Source organism: Pelobates fuscus, chromosome 12 (genome assembly GCF_036172605.1).
Source record: "Pelobates fuscus isolate aPelFus1 chromosome 12, aPelFus1.pri, whole genome shotgun sequence".
Taxonomy (NCBI): domain Eukaryota; kingdom Metazoa; phylum Chordata; class Amphibia; order Anura; family Pelobatidae; genus Pelobates; species Pelobates fuscus.
Genome location: NC_086328.1, coordinates 48919636 through 48945053, shown reverse-complemented (window position 1 = coordinate 48945053; position 25418 = coordinate 48919636). Strand labels below are relative to the sequence as shown.

Sequence of the window (25418 nt, the reverse complement as noted above, 5' to 3'; positions counted from 1 at the left end):
CCAGTCTCTTTATTCTGGGCACTTATTCACACTCTGGACCTCCTGACATTGTAACCATCATTACTATTTTAATAGCATTAAAGTATTTAACCAGTGAAGCAACATTTCATTTTTCTCTGGGTTTATTTATACAGGTATATTTACAATCTATGTACGCACACAACAGTATTTATCTGCACACCTTTAATAAATAAAACAAAGGCATTTAATTAATCTGAGTATGTCCTTACCTCTCCCTCCACTCCTGTCGTAAGTCTCGTCGCTCCTTGAGTGACGGCATTATGCACTTTAGGATTTTGCACTTCTCCTTCTTTGTCCATTTTTCTTTTACAATCTCCTCAAGCACGAGACTGGTCTAAGAAGTAATCAAGTCAATGAGTAAAGAACGGAGAAGGACATAAAATGAATAAAAAGCTCATAGGCAAATCAGGACAGTAAATCAATATATTTTCATTATTATTATTGCAAATTCACTAACATAATCAATATGGAAAACGATGGCCGAAAATGTGCACCATATATATGGAATTTAGTCGATACTCATGGCACATAAAACAGACTATAAACTAGGGAGATTTAACCCATTAATAGCCTAAATTATTTAATGTATTAAACAGTTTATTTAAACACTGTGTACGAGTTGTCTTCTTTGGGTTTCATTAATAAACAAAGAGGCAACTTTAATTTTATTTTGGTCATTTATAAATACTGGATGCACATCTTGGAATGAACACAAATCACAGAACTGAGCTTGGTTCATACCTCCAAAGTTTTAAATAGACAAAGAGGGACAAAGACATTTTACGGGTGTGAGTGGAGGTGTGGCTGGGGGTTGGGTTGTTCTGAGAAATCTTAGGTCACCAATATCAATTTATGTGACTAAAATGTAATTTACAACAAAAACAATGTATCTTATTTACATAGACTTATTTCTAAACACATTTATCATAGTTTAAAGAAACGTTACTGTGAGCATTAGTGCAGTTCTGTTACACACGCAAACACATCAACAATATGGAGCTCCTAGGAAAGAGGAACATTAAGACAGAAAAGAGAAACAGAGATTTGGAACGAAAATAGGGACTGTCCCTCCCAAATAGGGACACTTGGGAGATATGCTGTTTTATTAGCTGAGATGTTTGGTAAGTGTGCTTTCTGGGTTTAAGCTGCATTACCACCACCAGGGGTGATAAGGGACAATATTCAAACTATTTCACAGCATGCACTAGTTTACATATTTGAGTATGTCATACAAAATAAGATATCCTATCACTCCCAACCCCCCTATTATCGCTCCACAAACATTTTACTACCCATGTTCCAAATGAAGTTTCTCTAATTGCCTCTACTGAAGCAAACCTTGAGTAGTAGTAGAAAAAAGTGCATTAAAATCCACCATCACCCAAAGTGAAATAAATCACATTGTTTGATTCCTTGTTTTTCTTGTGCACTATTCTGTTTTTGGCCCTGAACTATATTAATAATCCTTAGGGCCCTGGGTAGGTCACTAAATTATGCCATTCCTGCACTCATGAAAGGAAATGATGGGATGTAAGGCTCGTGTTGCCCAATCATGTTTTGCTTTAACTTTACATATTGTCCCATTACCCGATACCTTCTGAGAGGGATATTCTCCTCTCACCTCATGATGACTATACACCAATTTTCCACCCTGTATTTCAATCCTGATGCCTGACAATGTAAGTACTGCACCTGTTTATAGTACTGGCATCATGTCTCCTTCTACTGATGTAAGTCGGTGTGCATCAAACCAACAACAAAACACCTTGGCATTCAGAGATACAAGACTGGTTCTAAACTAAACAACAAAGCAGTTTCCTCAGAGAACGCCTTATCATGGATCATGTTTCTATTGCCATTTTTATTGGTTAAGATGTCTGCCAGTATCCCTTATTCATTATTGTGCAGCTTTGTGATCCATTGATTTTAGGGTTTCCTTTGACTAAGGCATCTATTTTTTTTCCCCCAACTTGAGAGTTTATTGAGGATTTATGCACATGATAAAATATATCATGGGACACAGAAGTGAAGAAGTGAGTATACATATCTGGTATAACACAGCACAGCTGATATACTCTAGTCTTTGTACGGTATCTAGTCTTTACTAGCCTTCGGAGGTTCTTTGCATTCTTCTGAGGCTTGACAATATGCCTCTGTCATTTTTTGTATCCTACTAAGGTTTTTGTTTATACTTTGTGTAAAGGATATCAGAGATTAGCAATAGTACAGGTGAGAAACCTGTCCAAAATGCAAAAAAAACGCCATTTAAATTACAGCAAGAACACACAAAAAAGTATGTCTGTCTGAGAATTATTGGAAACATAGTGAAAAACAATTGCAATGCCAAAGGTTAGCCATCAGTGGGCTATAAAACTATTAAGTACAATGATATTGTGATCAGTACTGTGCCTTATGAACGAATGTCTTTATTACTCATAACATTCTGAAGTGTTACATACGCATCACAAAAACTCTTGGGAATGTGAAGGATGCAGGCTGTCAAAAGAGAACTCTATATTTTTATTAACGAGGACCCATTGAAATCTACCTCAGATCACTGAAGATACTTTTCCTTCATCGTCCCGTGAGAATTCAGTAGTCTGAAGATCATGGAGTTAGAATACTTAGACAAGCAGTGAACCTGATCATAGTGATGTGAAGAAAATATCAACTCTTTACGACTTTATAAAATATTGTGAGGGAATGCATCAAGATCACCGACAACAAACATGTATTTGCTACTTAGTACATGTCTGACACGTAACTGTTATGCCAACTCTCTATGGCAGCTAAATATTTTATGAACAACAGGTATAGTTATTTAAGACAAGAAAAGTCATTTTTTTTAAAGAGTGAAAAATAGTAATTGGATAGGATCTTGTAATTAGGTCACTTTCTTGCCAGTGTTTGAAGATGCAGTTTATCCCATGCAATGAAACCAAAATAAATTATGCAAATTAACAAACAATTTATTTTTCACTTAATTGTTTATCTGTTATAAATATGTTTTGGTAATGAAAAGCTTTCTGCTGTATAAAGTGTCCTTTGTCTTCAATATGTCATACAGGTTCTGGCCAAAAGGTAGCAAGCAATAACGGATACACATTAAACATTACATTTGAATATACATGTAACATACTTTGGTCATTGTATAAGTACTCCAATTAAAACTATTTACATACACCAGTTTAGTGTACATATTCAGAGCACAACTATTCTACGTGCTCTAATAAGTAAACCTAAAATGACACTATAGGCCACTTTAGATTAATGAAGCAGTTTTGGGGTATTGATCATGCCCCTGTAGTCTCAATGTTTAATTCTCTGTCATTTTGGAGTTAAATCACGTTGTTTATTCAGCCCTAGTCAAACCTTTCTGCAGGTAACTGGCACAGCCTTCCTAAACACTTCCCGTAAAGGAAAATCGAATGTTTACACTTCCCTTATTGCATATTCTGTTTAATTTAGAATTCCTTATCTCCTGTTCTGTTCATTGCCTTCTAGACCTTGCAGAAGCCTCCCGTGTGTGATTAAAGAGCAGGAGTTGAAAACTTCCAAAACTAGTTAACATTTTATTGGAAATAAATCCACTTGTTTATACTGCAATATGAGTCACAGTCAGGGAATATGTGGCTAGGGCTGCATGAACAGATCCAAAAGTGGCTTAAACTCCTAAAGGACAGATTTGAACAGTGAAACTGCAAAGGCATGATCTACACAACAAAACTTCATTATAAAGCTAAAGTTGTTTTCATGCTTTTAGTGTCCCTTTAATCTAGTAATGATGGTAAAGAGACACCTCATGCATAGCATATGTACTTACAAATAAACACATACACTGTGAGATGTAGTTTTCTTTTTAAATATATCCTAATAATTGTCTCTGTTATTCGAACCATTTACATCAGTGGTAGTCAACCTAGTCCCTACTGCCCACTAGTGGGTGATTCAAGCTTTCATGGTGTACGGTGGTTGGTTTTATCCGCAACCCTTGGTTCTCCGGCACAACCACATGCTCCGCGCAGGTGTGCGTCTCCCTCTATCCTTCAAGAGAGACCTCACAAAAATGGCCAACATGCATTCCGTGTGTCAAGTACAACTTGTATGGAACTCAGAGATGCAGTATTTGTATTTGTAGAAAATACTAAAGCAAAAGTATCATGCGTATAATCCAATAGGAGCAAGGCAAAAACAAGGTCAGACAATCCAAAAGGTCAAAATCCAGGCAGCAGAAGTTCAAACACGAATAGGCAGTCCAAGGTCAGATTAAACAGGTATACATGACAACAGGAACGCAGGTAGTATAGCAAGGTAGCACAGAACAGCTGCTGGGTAAACATGGAGGGGAATATGAGCTTCAATTAAATTCAGCCACGCTGTCCAGTGTCGTGGAAGGATTGTGCACGTCTCCCAGGCATCTATTGTTGCCTTGGAGACGTCACGTAATAAAAGTTCACAGGTCATGGCCCGCCTTCTGCATTTGCGCATGTGTGCGTGCGAGCACCCACGATCCATGTACCTCCATCGGAGCAGCGAGGGAATGGAGGTTGCGTACGTAAGCCATGACTTCTGTTTGCTAAATTTCTCTTGATGGCTAAAAGGAAGCACACGTGGCTGCACTCCTGATCGGGACAGTCAGGGATGGGATGATGTAACACAACAGAAGAGATAAGTTCTGTTATTTTCTGTTTACTTGATTTACTTATCATAAAATAAAACAAAGAAGGAAAAGAAAAAAAAAAAGGAATGAGAAGGAGAGAAAAAAAGAGAAAGCAAAAAGAGACCCCTGATATATAGATATTCCTTTTTTATTTTTTTGTTGTTGGCTAATAATAAAGTAGACTACCTAGTTCAGTCTTTCTGCTGTATATTGCAATAAGGAAATAGAAAAGAGGAGAAAGGAAAAGGAGAAAAAAAGGAAAAGAAATGTAAAAATAAAATGACAAAAAAATGAATTCTATTTTATTGTTTTTATTTATTATTTTCACATTTAACTTTTTTTTTTCTTCAATTTAAGCAGCTCCCGTGTGATGGAGATGCCGAAATTCATTAAATTTAAATGATATATGTATAAACATAAATTAAATGTAAGTATATATATTTTTTTTTTTAAAAAAACACTCCTTTATGAACTGTCACATCTAATGATCCTTTCTGAATTTATATTAGAGTTAGCAAAAAAATAAAATAAAAAAACAGCACAACAAAGTTAAATTCAAGCACAACCAGGTTACATACTTTGACCAATGAAACAATGTTTATACAACATTTTATTTTTTGTCTTGTTTGTATGCTTCCTCAATGTAGAGTGCCAAGTAAGGACATAGATTATTGAAATGAATGTCAGGAAGTCAAGACGTAGGCACCCAGTTACTGGAGAGAACAGTGTAAATTTCCACATTTATGTTTATTTTTCACACTTCTCAAGCATATATGTGTTAAATACAGGGTATAAGTAAGCATATGTTAAAAGTTCTGGGAAGTAATAGTACCTCTTTTAAAGATCAGTACAGCACCAATGGGAGGTCTCAATATTAGTATATTAGTGTCATGCATTGGAGGGCAAAGAGCAGGACTGACTGATTGACCGAAATGTTCCGAAAAATGGAAATGCTCAAGAGGGTAAGTACAAAAGGAAACTGCTGTGAAGTGAAACAGTTGAAAGGCCACCTTTCTAGCTCTCTCAATTCTACTTGATCATATTGCTTTTCTTATTTTAAACCCATTCACAGTTTATGTTTGGAGCTTGATTTGTTTCTGAAGGGTGCAGTCTTCTGTACAAAGAAATAAATCACTAACAAGTATTATTCACCGTAAGATACATTTGGAGATTGAATTTTACTATTATTATATGTATATAGCACCAACAAATTCCATAGCGCTTTACAATGGGTGGACTAAAAAACATGTAATTGTAACCAGACAAGTTTGACGCACAGAAACAGAGGGGTTGAGGGTCAGGTAAGGGAAGTATTAAGGAAGTAGATTGGTAGAACAGTACTCAACAGTACTCAGACTTTGTGTGGTTTTTTTTGGAGCCATTGACAGTTTAATTGATGTGTTTTTGTGAAAAAAGTGAGGTTTTAATGACTTTTTGAAGGAGTGGAGACTGGGCGAGCATCTAACGAAGAAGGGAATGGAGTTCCACAGGAATGGCGCAGCCCTAGAGAAATCTTGAATGGAAGCATCAGATGTGGGAGTACGGACAGAGGATAGACGCAGGTCTTCGGCAGAGCATAGGGGCCTAGACGGGACATACTTGTGTATTAGGGAGGATAGATAGGTGGGAGTAGCATTATGTAGAGATTTGAAAGCAAGAACCAGAATTTTATATTGAGCCCTATATCTTACGGGAAGCCAATGCAGGGACTGACAGAGGGGACCACGCTGGATTTTGATAAATATGCCACAAAATATGTTAGCTATTTGCTTCTTATTTATTTTTTTGCTACCCATATTTAAAAATATATTTAAAAAAGTACTTATTTTTTGCTAAATTATGTAAAATTAATAATTAATTATACAAATTATACAAATACAAGAATAGTATGAGAAGATTTTAATAAAAATAATACAAACAAATACACATTACAATAAAAGAACATTAAGTGTAGCTAGTTAGTAAAATGTAACGCATGCAGAGTCCCTTGGACAGCTAGACAGACCTCTAATACACCACAAAGTCAAACAGCAAAGGTTTTAATAATGTTTGATGACGGATAATGGACCTCTGACTGCTACTTCCCCTTAGGGCTGAGTGAAGCCTTCATCTGCTATCTTGAACTAATGGAGATCTTCTACAGTCCGGGGCAAGAGGTCAGTACAATGGATAACAAATATTTTCCTAGACTGGGATGATCCTTGCCTTATCAGGTTGGGCTTTTTAGAAGGGCTTGTTTGCATTTCTCAATGTTTGGCCAATGCCGACACTTTCTTTCCTCTGAATGAGATGGACTTGCCCTTGTGACCTTCTGCCTAAAGGTGCATCAAAACAGACTACAAAATCAACAGAAATTGTATATTCTACATATTATTATAAATTCCGCAGATCAAAAAAATATCTATATGAGTGAATACATCTCTGAAAATTTCAGTAACAAGTTTGAAGACATATATTAGTTACATCCTGGATGCTTATATAGATAGACAGACAGACAGGGCAACAATAAAATGGATAGTATTTTTCATGTTCTCTTAGTGGTGTAGTGGTGATGCTTGATAGGCCGCCACCATCCGTGCTGCATCGGAGCCTGAAAGATAGGCATCAAACTGCTCTGTGAACACTCAGGGTTAAGTTGGAGCCGGTTATGAAGCTGGATGGGAAATATCACGCTGGATTGTGCAAGCTGTAGGGGAGCTAGCAGAGATGGCGTCCGCTCAGGTTAGTTGGCAAGCTCCGCCCAGTGGCGGATCCGGGGGGGGTACTCTCCCCTGCCGGCTAGTGCAGGGCTGGCATTGTCCAAGTGCCAGCCCTGCAATGTGCCTGCAGACGGGGGGAGAGATCAGAGTGAGAGAGAGAGGACCCGGGATTACCACGGGTTACCACGGCAACGCTCCAAATCTCCCAAGAGTTCACTCTCACCACTGGACCACCAGGGAATCCCCACCGGACCACCAGGGATTCAGAAATCAATAAAGGTAAGAAGGGAGGGGGGACATAAAGAATATTTATTTTATTAAATAAAAAAAAATTAAAAGCCTCCCTACCCTCCTTCCCCCCCATACAAACACTGCACCCCATACACACACTACACACACTGCCCCCCATACACATACTGCCCCACAAACACTGTCCCCCATACACACTACACACACTGCCCCACAAACACTGCCCCCATACACACACTACACACACTGCCCCACAAACACTGCCCCATACACACACTACACACACTGCCCCCCATACACACACTGCCCCCCATACACACTGCCCCCCATACACACTGCCCCACAAACACTGTCCCCATACACACTGCCCCACAAACACTGTCCCCATACACACTACACACACTGCCCTACATACACACTACACACACTGCCCCGCATACATACACTACACACGCTGCCCCACAAACACTGCCCCCATACACACACTGCCCCCATACACACACTGCCCCACATACACACTACACACAGTGCCCCACAAACACTGCCCCCCATACACACACTGCCCCCCCATACACACACTGCCTCACAAACACTGCCCCCATACACACACTACACACACTGCCCCCATACACACACTACACACACTGCCCCACAAACACTGCCCCATACATACACTGCCCCCTAACACACACACTGCAACCCTGACATACACTGCCACCCTCACGCACTCGCACACACACTTCACCGCTCACACACACTGCACCTTTCACACACACTTCACCCCTAACACACACCACTACTCCTTTGCCCTATATCCCAGCAGACCCCAGGTAAGTTGTCAAACTGTTCTTAAACGGTTTGACTACTTACTCAGGGATGGGATCCTGGCACTACGGGCACCATAACTACTACACTGAGCTGTAGTGGTTATTGTGCCTGGATTATTTCTTTCAGGCTCTGGATCCGCCACTGGCTCCGCCCCTCTGAAGCACAACAATTTTTTTTCTCAATTGCCATTCAAATTTAATTTGTTAAAATTCCATGTTTAGTGAACAACAATGAAAATCCTTGAGCTAAATTTAATTATATTTGTCAATGCCTCTCATGACTGCAACCTGGTTTTAACTAAAAAAAAAAAAGTCTTAATTGCTTTTGTTGCACGAGTTTCTTCACAAGTCGCATGGCAGTTATTGCATTGATTAATTAAATTGTTACATAGTGAACAAGGTTGAAAATAAAACTTTGGTCCATAAAGTTCAACCTTCTACATAAAAAGTAAAAAAAAAATAAAAAACAAACAAACAAAAAAAAACACCTCAATTTGAAGGAATTTCCAATTCCACAAAAAGAGAAAACAACCCACTCTTTATTACAAAATGGCAGTCATATTTTGAGATCTCAATATGCTAGACACAATGTGTGAGTGACACAGGTTGATCACGTTGCTGGCTGCAGTAGTAGCATGAGTGTGAGTTAGGGTGACAGGTGGTAAGGGATGAGAGGGGTTCAAAACAGGGCTGAAATAAAGCTTAGAGCTCAGCTGCCTGCATTGGCCTAGTAGGACCTGGCTTGTAGGAAACCATATGTCACTGGGAGTAGGCTTTTATGGTCTGAATTTCATTACATTGACCTGTTTTTCCAAAAGTTGTTGCAAGGCCAGACACTTGAGACATAGATTTCACCTGCGCCACCCTGTCCTACCTGACATCCGTCCCCCTCCAGCAAAGGGGAGTGACATCAGCAGATCGGGATCGGGCTACAGGAAGAACTTGGCCATGGCACTCTAAGACAGAGGTACGTTTTAGCTTTATTTATTTTTATTTTGAGGGGGGACAGACAAGTACAGCAAGGGCTACTCTAACCAAATCTGTGTTTTATGACAACACTGTTTTTTGGTTGGAGTAACCCTTTCAAGGTTAGCTAGGGTTAGAGTTTGCTAAGGTAGATCGTGTCACATCAGTAATCAGTTTCTCTGCAAATCAAGAAGACCTCATGTCAAAATTATGGTATGTCTCCAATGTGACTCTACAACTTCCTCGTAAATCTGGCATGGTGGGTATTGCTGTACTTAGGACGTGCAGCAAAATACAAATCTTGGTTCTTTTAATTAATTTGGATACACAAGACCTGTGAAATTTTTGATCAGAGGCCATCAGCATATGAAAAAACAAAAAACAAATGTACCATTCAGTTAGGCAGAAATTGGTGATGGAATAGCCAAGTGAAAAGTCTCAAAATGTCCCATATTTAACAGCTCAGCTTGTTGTTTTTTTTTTTTTTGCAATTGCATGTCATGACAAGGTAATGTGTTTTGGAGACTTCTGTTTTGTTGAAAAGTTACAAGGGCCCAGTAAGCTAAAATCAAAGAAAATCAGAGAAAAGGAGGTCACACTGAAAGGAACACTATAAGGTCAGGAACACAAACATGTATTCCTGACCCTATGGTGTTAAAAACACTATCTAGCTCCCCTGACCCTCCTTACCCCACTAAATAAAGTAAAATCATACCTTTATTCCAGTATGCTGGTGCTGGCTTTGTCCCTGATCTGCCACCTTGGCGGATATCATCAGAAGTGGTCATCTCAGCCAATCACCGCTTTCCCATAGGAAAGCATTGGATTGGATGAGATAGTCAAGGAGGCAGATCAGGGGCAGAACCTGCACAAGCCAAACACAGCCTTGACCAGTCAGCATCTTCTCATAGAGATGCATTGAATCAATGCATCTCTATGAGGAAAGTTTAGTTTCTCCATGCAAAGGGTGGAGGCACTGAATGTCCGTTGTGCAGCACTGCCACAGGAAGCATGTCTAGTAGCCATCTGAGGAGAGGCCAGTGGAGGTATCCCTCAGTAAAGATAGCGTTTACTGCAAAAAGCCTGCAGGGACTGACTATACTCACCAGAACAAATACAATAAGCCGTCATTGGTTTGGTGATCATATAGTGTCCCTTTAAGACAGATCCAGTTGATGAGACAATTACGAACTTGAGTGGAAACAGAAATGGTTTAAATTAGTGAGTCATTACGGTTTCACCGATTTTTGCAGATTACAACCCTCTGGTAGTGAGCATCTTAATCAAATATACATATGGCAAAGTATGCAGTAGAATTGTAGCATTCAAGACAACCCTGTCTAAAGCACTCACCTTTCAATTTAAATGCAGAGGTTTAATATTTACCATCAGAATATAGGAAACTAGGTTATCTTAGTTAATGGACTCAAGATTAGCAGATATCTAATACAGACATAAATGAACATTTATAAATATATACATATATAAATCATTGTATGTATATGCACATATAAATAATATCACATTTCTTAAAGTAAGCATCCAGTAAAATAATAGTATTGTAAAGGTAAGGGGGAGATGAGAAGTGTTGTTTATAGAAGCCAGCTGCTTAGACTTTGGCGCCCAGCATTATTAAACTTGCTATTTTATGCTTACTAAATTCTCCCCCTCCCTCTTTCTCCCTGTTGCCCCCCTGGCACAGGTACAGCTGAAACCTTAAATCCAATGCAAAGATTCTGTAAGTGATTAATTGTTTGAGACGCGGCTGACCAGATGGAACAGAGAAGGCATCAAGTAATTCATACTTCTGTATGCTCTTGCTTGGCCCCTGTTCCTTTTAATGCACAGGAAGAACGCTGGCAAAACCCAGACCGGGTGTCTTGCCCCTGACAGCCCATTAAGAAATCTCAAAGCACCTCTCTCAAGTTCTGCTCTTGCTTTCTCAATGGCAGCCCTAATAAAACAGAAGCAAATCTTTCCAGCAAGTCTTAAATCTTTCACGTACAGTACATTAACGGCGGCTGCTAAAACAAGTGGCTTTTTTTTTTTTATTATTTAAACCTGATAGGAAATTGGGACTTCATTCCCTCTGCTTACTTGCTAAGACAAGTTATATTAGAAAACTATCTTATGTATAGCTTCACTTCATATACATTTAAGGTTGAGCCTTGCTAAGTCTATCTTGCTTTTCCTAATAGCCTGACACAGTCCAAGCATTGCAAAGCTTGCTAATCTCCCCACTCATAAAGATAATCATTTTACTATTACGTACATAGTAAATGTATTCTGCACCACAAACGTGCCTAAAAGAATGATGATGTCTGGTATATGCCTACGGAGTATGCACATCCAACGATTTGGGCGCGTTCAAACTAAAAATTAGACTTATGTATTTGCCTGTGAACCTGTTAGTCATTGCTATCGTATACATTAGGCATCTATTTTTTATTCATATTTATTGCATTTTTTTCTTTTCCATTTTTGAGTAAAGGCAGCTAATAATGTCCAGTACTATTTTTGTAGAAAACTATGGAAAGTATGTAGATGCTCTAGGAATTTATTGCAGTACATTCCTCTACAGCCCTCTAAAGACATATTTGTGTAATATTCAAAGAACATAAGAGAACTATGCTTCTTACACAAGGTCAAGTACGAGCTATCCCCTCTCTGCTCACTCCTCATGTCTTTCCATTTCCTTTAACTCAGGTTTTCCCCTTCCTTTTTCAAGGTCTCTTTCCTTTCCCCCAAGATTTCTTCTTTTGTTTTTTGCGCAGTTCTCTAGTTTTACCTCAAGTTTTTTTTGTGTGCAGTTTTAGTCCATTACCCAGCAAAGCTTAAATTTGTGTATTTTATTCCCACTTTCCCATTTCTCTTCCTCTCTACTCCCTGGGTTCCTCCCTTGCCCCCTCAGATCACTTTATTTCTCGCTTACGACTCTACTTCGAACGTATCAGATTGTTTTCCTTTTCCCAACTGCCCTGTCCTCTCCATATTTTTTCTTCTTTTTCTTTTCAACAATTCATTTAAAGGAGCACTATAGTCCCAGGAAAACAAACTCGTTTTCCTGGCACTATAGGATCATTAGGTCCCGTCCACCCTTAGGGCCCCCCTCCCGCTGGGCTGAAGGGGATAAAACCCCTTCAGCCTCTTACCTTTCTCCAGCGCCAGGGAACTCTCCACCCCCTGCCGACGTCAGATCTGAATGCTCATTCAAACAGCCCATAGGAAACCATTACTCAATGCTTTCCTATGGACGTCCAGCTTCTTCTCACTGTGATTTTCACAGTAAGAATCGCGAAAGCGCCTCAAGCGGTTGTCAGTGAGACAGCCACTAGAGGTTGGATTAACCCTCAGTGAAACAGAGCAGTTTCCCTTAAACTGCTATGTTTTCAGCTGCAGGGTTAAAACTAGAGGGACCTGGCACCCAGACCACTTCATTGAGCTGAAGTGGTCTGGGTGCATATAATGGTCCTTTAAGTCTATTTCATTTATTGACCTATTCTTATTACACATCCTTGTCATCACTATCTTATTCTCTATCCAATTTCCCTGCTCCCTTCCCCACATACATTATATAAAGTAAATATCCTCCACTACTCCATCTGTGCAGTTTTAAGTTCTTCCTTATTGCCTGCACAATGGGCACACAACGAGAACATCATCCCTGGTGACCAGCCAGAGAAGGGAAGCAGTCAGAGCTTTCTATTAGCTATCAGTGCTTTCCTTGTAGTCATGCACACATGAATCAGAGAGCTAACAGAGAGATCATATATCCATGCTGTGACTTATTATACAGATCAAGACTGTAAAGGAAGCATTGAGAGGTGTCAGTGATTTCATAGAAGTCAATTGAAGTACTTACTGCAGTGGGCGCTGCAAAGTACCCCAGTAAGCTGAGGATCATGACAAATATACCCATTTCATGGGTTAAATTGCAAGAACCAATAAATTATATCATTTAGTGCTAAATATGTAAGGAACAGGAAGAATCACAATTTCAGCATACTTTTTATTTTTGTTTATATATTGGAGCAAATAAATCTGCTGAGCTCCAATTTATCTAGAATAAAACATCTAAAAGTACAATCTACTTAAATCCAAGTTGCTTTATAAATAATAGCTTGCTATAGATTTTAGGTGGGAAATAAATCTGTAATATATCTTTACAATAGCACAATTCTCCATGTTAGGCTGCATGAGTTAAAACTAAAAACTGTCTCCAAAAGTAAAATATATTGTGTTTTTGTTTTCATCTGTTTGATTTAACATTCATTTTGCAAAATTTGATGCTTTGTCAAGGGCCGATGATCAATAATTGTGCCTGAGACTAATTTGTATGAACGTGTCTGCGGCACAAGGTTACAAACGCCAGTTTTGGAGCCTCGTGGAATAAAAACAGTGAACCTACTTTGAATCTTTAAATCTGCGGGTGAGTGCGAGGTTAACCTTTTTACCACAAGTAATCCATCCAACACCCCCCCTCCTGGACCCATAACACCAAGCATCCTGGATCAGTCACGTCTTATGGACTGAATTATATGAAGTGAAAAAAGAGGAAAAAAAACAAGAAAAAAAAAAACACAGTGAAGGGAAATACGGAGAGGGGAAAAGGAAGATAAATCGGCTAGCAAGAGAAGCCAGATGACAGAACGGTGCCCGGGCAGTGAATATGTTTGAAAACACAGCAACAGCGAAGAGAGAACATGGCTTTTGTTTGCTGCCTTACAGCCTGTCTTTATCCCAGCGGCTGCCTGCTTGGGTGAACATATGTTTTTTGCACAAGTAGTGGAGCATAAAGTGCTCTTTGTTATGCATTCTTTTGTGGGCCCTTCTTGCCCTTGTCCCTGTTTAGGTCGGCATTAAATACAAGTTTGCCGCAGACACTTAAATTCTGAAGAGCTGACATGGAATCCCATGCATCGGTGGGAAATCACTATTGGTGGGAATGGAGTTCGTATACACAACCATGGTTCAAAGCATTAAGGTTTCTTAATTGCTGAACTAATCATATAGTTTGTTTTTTTTATCTTAGTTTTTTTTTTCTTCTCCTGAGACCTTAGTGCGTCATCTTTTACAAATATCATTTTAGAACAAAAAAAAAAATAATAATACTGAAAAAGGAAACAAAAAATAATTAAAATAGTTTTATAGAAGGTTTGTAACACTAAAAATTAATGAAACCCCTAAAGAGACAATAATATGCTAGGCATATCATACTAAAGTCAGATATACCGTACCCTCTGGTTTTTAAGGGTGCATAAAAAAGTTAAATAAAATATGTTTTGAAACCTTATCTTAAATAGTATGTATTTTTTATCATATTTATAATATTATCACAACAAAATATTAAATAGTGAATATAATTTAAAACATAAAATAGTGATTCACAAATAACTGTAGACTATAGTGACCAATCATCGGTTTTGAGAGCCAGGGAACATTGTACACATCCAGTCGCATTTGCCTAAAATAAAATAAATAAATAAAAAAAGTCTGCACCTAAAAACAACAGGGAAGCATAAACATAAATTAGACCCACAATATGTAAGAATTTGTGCCAGATAATACTGAAGTTGCATCAAAGCTATTTGATCAAAATATCTACTTCCCTCATTCTAATACATGTAGAGAAAAATATATCATTACATTTCAGACAGACATTATTGTGACAAGATGGACAATGAAGCTGTTTCTGTTACCAATTCAGAAGAAAAAAAATGCTTTTAAAAGTTGTAGCATTTGTTTTCCTCTTGTAAACGTGGAAGGAAAAACGAAAGAGTATCAAAGGTCAAAAGAGCAATACAGATGAAAAGCAAAACAAAACAAAACAAAAAAAATCTCTTTTCCATTGATGGGTAAAAATGATTATTTTCAGTTGGCTGAACTGAACCAAAAACACAAAACAACTTCAGGATGAAACAGAAATATGTTCTTTTTGTGACTCAACGACAATAATTTATCTGGGCCTGTTGAAGCCTGTAGTCTGTGCAGCTTTGCTGCATTGTGTTTGAGTGCACATTAAGGAAAACAAAAGGATACCATTTGCATTGTAACCATGTGCAGGGGTTAAGCATGTGACCTCTGAGGATGCTGCACTTGTGTTGCACGGAAAAGTTTTGACAATATAAACAAGAATTACTGTTGTTCCAAAAGAGCACAGACAATTAAAGACAATGCAGAGTGCTTGTTGAACAGCTGTTGTAGGTACCTCATGACCTCTAGATATGGTTGCACTTTTGGACACTGAAGTGGGAACATTTCTTCTGCCACTTATTTTTGATAAATGCTCAACCCTGTCACAGCAGTTTATGGCTTGATTGTATCCTGTAGATTAGTGACCATCAAAATTAGACCTCAAACAAATTGTTCTAGATAAATAATTCAAATCAATCACAACCGTCTTCGAACCTCCTTCTAGTCGAGTTCTGGATTAAGTATATTTGCTCCTCACATAAGACAACTTTCTATCTTCAGAGGTCCTTGTTCAGGGCTTCACTCACAGTAGACTTCTTCAAGCTGCTTGATCAGTTTACAAAATGTTCTGATGCCCTTTGGTAGGGACCCAGTAGCATACTTACAATAAATATTGATTGCTTAAATTAAAGTATGTACCCATTACTTGCAGATAAAAATAACAAAATAATTTTCTACAAGGCACACGCAATACCTTTAGTTGTGTGCTTATTAAAACAATGTTGTGAAGTTTACTTCTGCTACACTAGCTTCAGTTCCACAAATAAAAAATAAAATAAAAAAATTAGCAATTTAAATCCAAAGACTGGCAAATAACTATAGTACTATATTCCAGTTTATGTAGAAGTTCTGGAGAAAACAAAATGTGAGTCTTAAATGCCGTAAACATACCTGTTATCCAGCACTTGGATAGGTTCCTCTTGAAAGCCATTATACCTCTTCTGATATCATTATCACATATGAACTTGTTCCAATCCAATGCTTCTCATAAAAGCAGTGGGGGCAAACATTACATGTGAGGCAATCGTGCTCTGCCAATCTTATGCTTCTGACAGAGAAGCACTGAGCCCAAAGCTTCTCTGTGAAAAGTACCTTCATGTCAGTCTCAGCCATTAGATGTATTGCTTTTTGACAAATGTAAACGTTTGCTGTCCATATTCTTTCTGAGAAATGGCATTTATGCACCAAAAATCCTACACTAGGTTGCAAGAGTTAATAAACATATTGAGTATTTTTTTAGATTTCATACTTTAGTAACGTACAACTAAGTATAAAAAGGGTTTGATAGCCCCACACTGCTACACAACCCACTTCTAAAAGAATCAACACACAAAGAAACAAGCAAATACTTCACCCTTAATAGGAACACAATCTCCTCCGAGAGTATGTTATGGCCAGCACACAAGCCGGTTCTGAGGGGAAAGCTCATCAGCATAGCATCCAAGCACAAGCCCTCACATACTTTCGAACATTAGAGATACGGCACAAGGCACACCCATCTCTGGACATAATGGCCCAAATGACAACATGCAGGAACACTATAAGGGACTTCATAGCCAGAGACGCGACAAAAGCACTCCAATGGTCCAAACAATTATTCTATGAAAAATCTAACAAGGCAGACACGCTACTGGCCCGGGGACTAAAACGTAGAGGAGCTCAAAAGCGCATAAAACGAATGCAGACCCATGAGGGACAAACTCATACGCTCCCAGCGAAAATAGCAGAAATATTTCAAAGCTACTTCACCACATTATATGACCACGCTTCCACCGCCAAACTACAGCTGGCACAGACACAACACTCCATAGAGGAATACCTTAATAGCATACTGCTGCCAGCCCTCACCCCGGCAATGGCCAAGACTAACTGAACCCATCATGAACGAGGAAGTAGCCAAAACCATTTAAACCATCAAGCCAAACAAAAGCCCAGGCCCAGATGGCTTCACAGGACTGTATTATAAAACCTTCTCCACGCTGCTACTACCTCATCCTTGCAACCTATTCAACTCGATGCTCCAGGGAGAACCATTATTGGCAGACATGCTCAGGGCAGACATATGCCTCCTACCCAAGCCAAACAAAACCCTCACAGACCCGGGACACTACAGACACATGTCTATACTGAATGTGGACCTTAAAATGTTCACAAAATTAATGGGAGATAGACTCCACCCATACCTACCCAAATTAAAACACCCGGACAAAGTGGGCTTCATCACATCCAAACAGGCATATGACAACACCAGACAGACTTTTTACTTACTACGGACAGCCTCACACAGACAGATCCCAACACCGTTCCTATCATTGGACGCTGGAAAAGGCATTTGATTGCTTCCTCTGGCCCTTTTTATTTGTTACCCTCAGCAAGTTCCGATTCCCACTCCAAACCTTCTACTCCATACCAGTAGCGAACCTCCTCATATCAAACGCACACCCTCCCTCCTTCAGAATCTACAACTGGACCAGATAGGGGTGCCCCCTACCCTTACTCCTATTCATGCTTTCTTTAAAACCCCTCCTACAAACACTTAGACTCAACCCAAACATCAAGGTTCTACAGATCAGGAAGGAGGAATACAAGATGGCGGGATACGCCGACGACCTACTCCGTATCCTCACAGACCCCACAAACTAGCCCAATACTCTGCAGTATTGGGATACCATCTTAATCAGGACAAGACAGAAGCATTACCAGTACAGATCCCCGCAGAGACCCTAACCACCCTCCAAGCACACTACTCATTCCATTTCAACTCCTCACATATCCACTACCTAGGAATGAAGTAACCCAAACCTACACTCTGAACTACACCCACCTCATACAGAAAGCGATGGGATACATTACATCGTGGGAAGGTCTCTCGATCTCATGGCTCAGCAGACTAGCCTCAATAAAAATGAACATACTCCAAAGGTTCCTAAACACTACCCGTCCACTTCTCCACGAAAGACTTCAAGACTTTACAGACAAATTTATATGGGCACATAAAAGAGCAAGGATAGGAAGAGCCACAATGTACCTCCAAACGAGAGCAGGGGGACTGGGCCTACTGTACATGCTACACTATTTTCACACAGCACAACTCGCCCAGGTACAAACCCTACATGCTCCAGCTGGGCTCAAGAGATGAGTAGACCTGGAGCATGATCTATTCGGCAGGCACTTCCCCTCCCTATATATTAGGCTCCTGAAACAAGCTAGACCCAATACCCCACAGACAACAACGGCCCTCACAAATTCCATCAAAATATGGGACAAACTCGCATTTAAAAACTCACTCACAACACTTCCATCACCCCTAACCCTGATACTACGTAACTACTTTGTACCCGGAATGGACTCCCGTGACTTCAAACATTATGAAGACAACGACCTAACGTGAATATATCAGTATTACCGAAATGGTCAACTAATCCTATTCACAGATCTACGGCGCAACACACTACTCACTACCCACGACTACTTCTGCTACATACAAATTCAGAATTTTCCTGGACACAACCACTTACAAAGCAGCAGGACAAACCCAGTACACAAAGGACAGATATCACCCATCTACTTCCTCCTAGTCCGCACAACGCCAGACACAACACTAACATATGGCTCGGCCTGGGAAAGGGACCTGGGACCACCTGAAGACCCTGCAGACTGGGGGGACATTTGGGAAGCCACAGCAACAGTCACAATTTGTGTCAACCTTAAAGAGCAGGCGTACAAGACACTCAAGAGGTGGTACCTCACCCCTCTAAAATTGAAACAAATGAGGATATCCACAAGTGACCTATGCTGGAAGGGCTGGGGACAAAAAGGGACATTCCTCCTCCTATAGTAGGAATGCCAGCAAATAGCCCAAATATGGACAGAAATCACAAACATAGCCTCTAAAATCTTACACAGAAACAGGGAAAGACACCTGGACATGGTTACTATCTAAACCCCTAAAAGACACACCCCAGGCACAAAACAAGCTCATAGCTAAAATACCACAAGCCACACGAAGAGCGGCAAGAGTCCCAACCATAGGAGATATATGAAAAAAATAAAAAAAGGACAAAGGAAACCAAGAAAATGGATAGCCTCTCAGCCCTTCTACACGACATAACAAAACACTGCGACAAAATATGGGACCCTTGGCTAATCGAGTTCCCGACAGGGCCGAGGCGCTGGCACCACAGCCATCATCACCAATTAACAGCCCAACCACACACACACACCCCTACCACTGGGCCTATGCACCCCCCACACAGACCCTCCCTTACTCTAGAGTGACAGCCTCTCACAAACTCCACAAGTGCTAACACTACGAGATTCGAAAACCACGGCAGCACCCAGAAAACTGAACCAACTGGACCACAAAAGACGATACCCCACCCACATTAACACCTAGCCCCCAAGTGTCCACTCAGCACACCTCATAACCAACCAAAAAGCCCTCGGGCACAGATAGAGCACTACTAAACCAACCCCAATACAAACACTGCCAGTCCCCAAAATCGACTCAGAACCCTAAACAATAATCCCAAATACCAGGCGAACAGACGAAAATACAAAGCAGCACATAAGGGGACACCACGAACACGCAAAACTACTGACAACAGACAAGCTCATTAGAAGCTACAAGGTAGAAACCTAAACAAACCACCCCATCCTACTCGGGAATGAGGAAGCTCGCAACCACCCGAACCCAAACTGACAATAACACCTAGGCTGCAACTCAGCATGAAAAAAAAAAAAAACACAACCAATAATGCTGTACCCGCTTTTTTGCTGAAAACCCAAAATAAAGAATTGTAAAAATAAATAAATAAAAAGTTTGACTTTGAAGCAGCCGGACATTTTTATGGGGCATAGGATACTTTGTTATAATAATCTACTTGTAACATCTACACCAGAAGTTTCTAAAATGAAGATCTCCAGATGTTTCCACAGGCTGGCAAAGCATAATGGGAGTTGAAGTTATAAAACATTTAGGAATCTACCCTTTGGGCACCCTGATCTACACAAATACATAAATATATATATATAGATTGACACACACACACACACACACACACACACACTTATTCCTCTACCTTGCTTTGTCATCATTAAGCACATTCCTGTTTTATTTCCTGTTCCCTGCCAGCGAATATTTGACTTGAATGAGAGGTAAATTCCCCTGCAAGTCAGTAGCTATGTCAAGGGCCCAGCATAATAAAGGATTAGATTGTTCTGGCCATATGGGCTTTCAAAGACAGGCCCCAAACGAAGGGTCGGCAGCCGTGTTCTTTGTGAAAGTGATACTTCCTATAGCAGTGCATGGAAGTGCCATATAAACAGGACAAAAGGAAGAGGCATGACCAGTGGGATTTTATAATAAATACCACTGTGAAAGTCCTGCTCATCAGAAAGGAAGATTAAAAACATGTTTTAATATTTACAGTCACAGGTCTTTGATGTGCAAAAAGAGACCGCCGATAGATGCCGGCCAACAATCTCTGTCTCCAGGGGTAAGAGGAAGATTGGGTTTCTCTTTGCATGCATATGTATTTATAATATTTTTATTTTAATGTCTAAGATGTTTGGGCTAGTTGTTGAATGGTCTAGGTTTCAAAATGACAACAGTTCTATGTTCCCTATAATTATAATATGAACCATGTACTAAAATCAATTCTGGAAGCATGTTAGTGGAACTAAATGCATCAAAGATGGTAAAAGAATATATTCAGGGGGAAAAAGCAACCGATTGATCCTGCTATATTCCATGGTTTAGTGCCATAACTCAAAAGAATGCCAGGAATTATTAAATATTACCAAGTGAATGCTAAATGGTTATATGTCATGCAAGATACACATGGTAGTTATAGAGGTTTTGAAGTAACTGAAAAGCCTCCCTTGTAAAATGCACACTTTAAAAACCTTGGAGAACAGTATTTTTAAAATATGTGTGGATATAGATAGATTTCCATTGCACAATAGTACTATCATTTTATCTTTTTCCTATAGTGAACATTTTATCTCATCCGAGGAAAAAATCTGAACACCTGGATATTCTTTAAATCTACAAAAGCGTGATTGTATGAATTGTATTATACAGATTTTACTTATACTGCAGCATTGTGGACCACAACACACATTATCCCAGACGACTGCAGACATCCCAACCTGCAAAAATGCATTTCAGGGAGGTGGCTTCACTAGCTACTATGCCAAGCCACCTACCTCCTCTACCCCTGCACATGTATGAACACCTTGACACACACATACACTCACTATTATATATATATATATATATATATATATATATATATATATATATATATATATACACAATCAGACACACACTGACACATAGATACACACATTGAAACACACACTGGCAAACTGATTTGGTAAGGTGATGGATTTAGTAGGGGTGTAGGGGGCATGATACTCACAATGCCCACTTCTGGTGTTAAACATCAGCTTCTATTAATTTTCTTCTTTGATCATACTAGATTACAGACACCATATATATCCAATTTGGTAAATACCTTAGATCAGTGTTTCCCAATTGGTGTTCCAACAAAAGTGGGGTTCCCTGGCGATTTGCCCATTGCATGGCCCAAGGATTTAGGGTCACCCAATCGATTTTACTGAACAGGGGCCCGGTCAGGCGCCGCGGCCATTTAAGACGGCGACCAGGCCCCTGTAGCATGGAATGTCCTCCCAGACAGAGCACACTGAGCGGGACGGGAAGAATGAGCAGCAGTTAGAAGTGAGCAGCACACCAGCCTTCAGCACTCCAAGCAAGCCACCCATCTGAAGGAAAAAAGGTAATTTAATAGGAGGGTGACTGCAAATACATGTGTGTGTCTGTTTATGTATCTGTGTATGTGAACTATGTGTATCCGAGTGTGTGTATCTGTGTTTGTGTCACTATATGTATCTGTGTGTATGTGTCAGTGTTTGTATGTGCCAATTTGTGTATCTGTGTGCATCTTTGTGCTTATGTGCTTATCTGTGTGTATGTGCCAGTGTGCATCTGTGTGTCAGTGTATCTGTCAGTGTGTGTATGTACCAGTGTGTGCATCAGTGTGACTGAATGTGCCAGTGTGTGTGTATATAATTGTGTCAGATAATGTGTGTATGTGCAAGGGTGTGTGTATCTGTGTGCCAGTCTGTTTATCTGCGTGCCAGTTTGTTCATATGTGTGCCAGTTTGTTTATATGTGTGCCAGTATGTGTATCTGTGTGTCATTGTGTGTATGTGCCAATGTGTGTATCTGTGTGCATCGTTGTGTGTATTGGTGTGCCTCTGTGCCAGTGTGTGTATCTTTGTGCCTCTGTGCCAGTGTGCATTCCTGTGTATGTGCCACTGTGTGTATCTGTGTGTCATTCTGTGTATGTGCCAGTGTGTGTATCTGTGTGCCAGTGTATCGTTGTGCCTATGTGCCAGTGTGTGTGTATCTTTGTGCCTATGTGCCAGTGTGTGTGCATCTGTGTGCATCCCTGTGTGTGTAGGTGCCAATGTGTGTATACATTTGTGCCAGAGTGTGTATCTGCGTGTTTGTGTATCTGTCAGTATGTGTATCGGACTGTGTGTGTGCGAGTGTGCCAGTGTGTGTGTATCTGTGTGTATCTATGTGTTAGAGTATTTCTCTGTGTGTATCTGTTTGCCAGTGTGTATGTGTGTGTGTATATATCTGTGTGCCAGTGTGTTTATCTGTGTGTCAGTGTATTGGAGTGTGTGTATGTGCCAGTGTGTGTAGCTTAATGCCTATGTGCCAGTGTGTGTATGTACCAGTATGTGTCTGTGTGCCAGTGTGTGTGTATATTTGTGCCAGTGTGTGTATATTTGTGTATGTGCCAGTGTGTATCTGTGTGTCAGTGTGTGTGTGTATGTACCAGTATGCATCTGTGTGCTAGTGTGTATGTGCCCGTGTGTGTATCTTTGTGTCAGTGTATGTGCCAGTGTGTGTGTCTGTCAGTGTGTGTATCTGTGTGTCAGTGTGTATATGACTGTGTGTTTCTGTTTGTTAGTATGTATGTATATCTGAGTAAGTGTGTATGTGTAGACATCCCAGCAATCAAACACCAACACAACATGCAAACACAGACACACATACAAAGACACCCCTGAACTCCAACTATAAAATTATATACAAACATTCAAAGATACCCATCACTCAAACAACAATACACACAATTCGCAGTTAAAATCCAACACTACATCCAAACACACCATTGCACGTAAATGCAAGGATAATATACAAACACTCCCCTGTATTAAAATGCTAAAATTCTATACAAATACCAACACTACACACAAAAGCACACCTGCTACAAAGTACTACAATCTGTTTACTATTTGTAGAAATTTGCCACAAAAAAACAAAAAACCTTACGCTCTGTTAATTAAAATGTTTGTGCTACGTTGCAATTTTTTTTCCGGGGGTACACTATTGGTACACTAAGTCAAAGGGTTGCACAGGAAAAATTAATTGGGCACCCCTGCCTTAGATCCTTTAAGTTTGTCAAATAAATGTGATTAGAGGGATAGGATAGACATTGCCTATAGTTATCCTATTCAACCCCCTTTAATCAAAATAAGTTCAGCTTCTTTTTTAGACCCAAAAAAGAAACGAGATCCCACAGGAGAAGAGGATTAATAAAACACTTGGCCAAGGCTTCCTTGCTATACTCCTCTATTACTATATTTTTTATTGGCAGAAAGGGGAATATACAAAACCTCTAGAAGGGAATGTTGAGGAGTCAGTCAATAGTATCATCATATGGTCATGGTGAGGAAAGCTTATTGGCCTCTTTTTTGTTGAATACTTTTTTCAAACTTGCCTTTCGGTGGGTCCCCACTTAGATCTCAAGCTGCTTGAGATCTGAGCGCTGACCCTATTTGAGCTGTTGTCTGTTCTCAGTATTCTCGTGCACCCTGGTTTTTACTTTTCCCAAGTTTCAGGGTAATCCAGAAGTAGACCCCCTAGCTCACTGTGCCTAGAGAGGTAGTGGCTACATCTCATGGTCAAGGCTGAAATGATACATCTGGGGTTGCTGTATCTCTTGTGCAGAGAGATGGCCTGCATTTTGGATGTGGATCGCCCTTTTGGGTGGGATCAGTCTGATATGCAAATTACCTTGGTTCTCTTTCTAATGGCACAAGAAAAGCTAAAACCAGCTTGAGATCTGAGTAGGGACCATCTGAAGGGCAAGCTATTTAATCTGTTGTCCGTTCTCACTATTCTATTGCACCCTGTTTTTTGGCCATATATTTGTACCATCACTGATGTCTCCATGGACATACTTTGTATCCAAACCAATCAATCCCCACACCTTTCCTGAAAATAAGTTAGTCTATAAGATCACTCTGGCAGCATTGAGAAATCCGCATGCCCAACAATGGTTTTTATTATTATTATTTTATTATTTATATAGCACCGTACAATGGGTGGACTAACAGACACGCATTTGTAATCAGAAAAATGGATGCACAGGAACAGAGGGGTTGAGGGCCCTGCTCAATGAGCTTACATGCAAGAGGGAGTGGGTTATAGTGAAACAAAGGGTATAAGTGGGAGTAATGAAATAGGTTGCTAGAAAGGTATTCACTTAGAACTTAGTAGGTTATTTTTGACAGTTGCAGGAGAGGAGTCATTGGGGGTGTGGGATGAAAACCCACTAACAGTTTATATGATATGCTTTCCAGAAGAAGTGTGCTTTCAAAGATTTTTTAAAGGAGTGGAGACTGGGTGAAAGTCTAACGGAGAAAGGAAGGGAGTTCCACAGAAAAGGTGCAGCCCTGATGGTGAGCATCATATGTGGGAGTAATGGCAGAGGATAGACGTAGGTCTTTGGCAGAGCACAGGGGCATCGACGGAACATACTTGTGTATAAGGGAGGATAGGTATGTTGGAGCAGTATTATGTAGGGACTTGTAAGCAAGCACCAGAATCTTACATTGAGCCCTATATCTAACTGGAAGCCAATGTAGGGACTGACATTAACTGAGAGAGGAGGCATGGGAGATGCGGGCGGACAGGAA

The 25418-nt window shown here is 40.0% G+C and overlaps 1 protein-coding gene across 1 annotated transcript in view; it reads right to left on the bottom strand.

Moving 5' to 3' along the window:
• The window catches only part of FTO (FTO alpha-ketoglutarate dependent dioxygenase), a 291304-nt gene that overhangs the window by 153815 nt on the left and 112071 nt on the right, over positions 1 to 25418 (bottom strand). The window contains exon 8 of the mRNA XM_063437686.1: positions 231 to 355. Within this exon, the coding sequence (XP_063293756.1) occupies positions 231 to 355 (125 nt within the window). The remainder of the gene's footprint in view (positions 1 to 230; positions 356 to 25418) is intronic.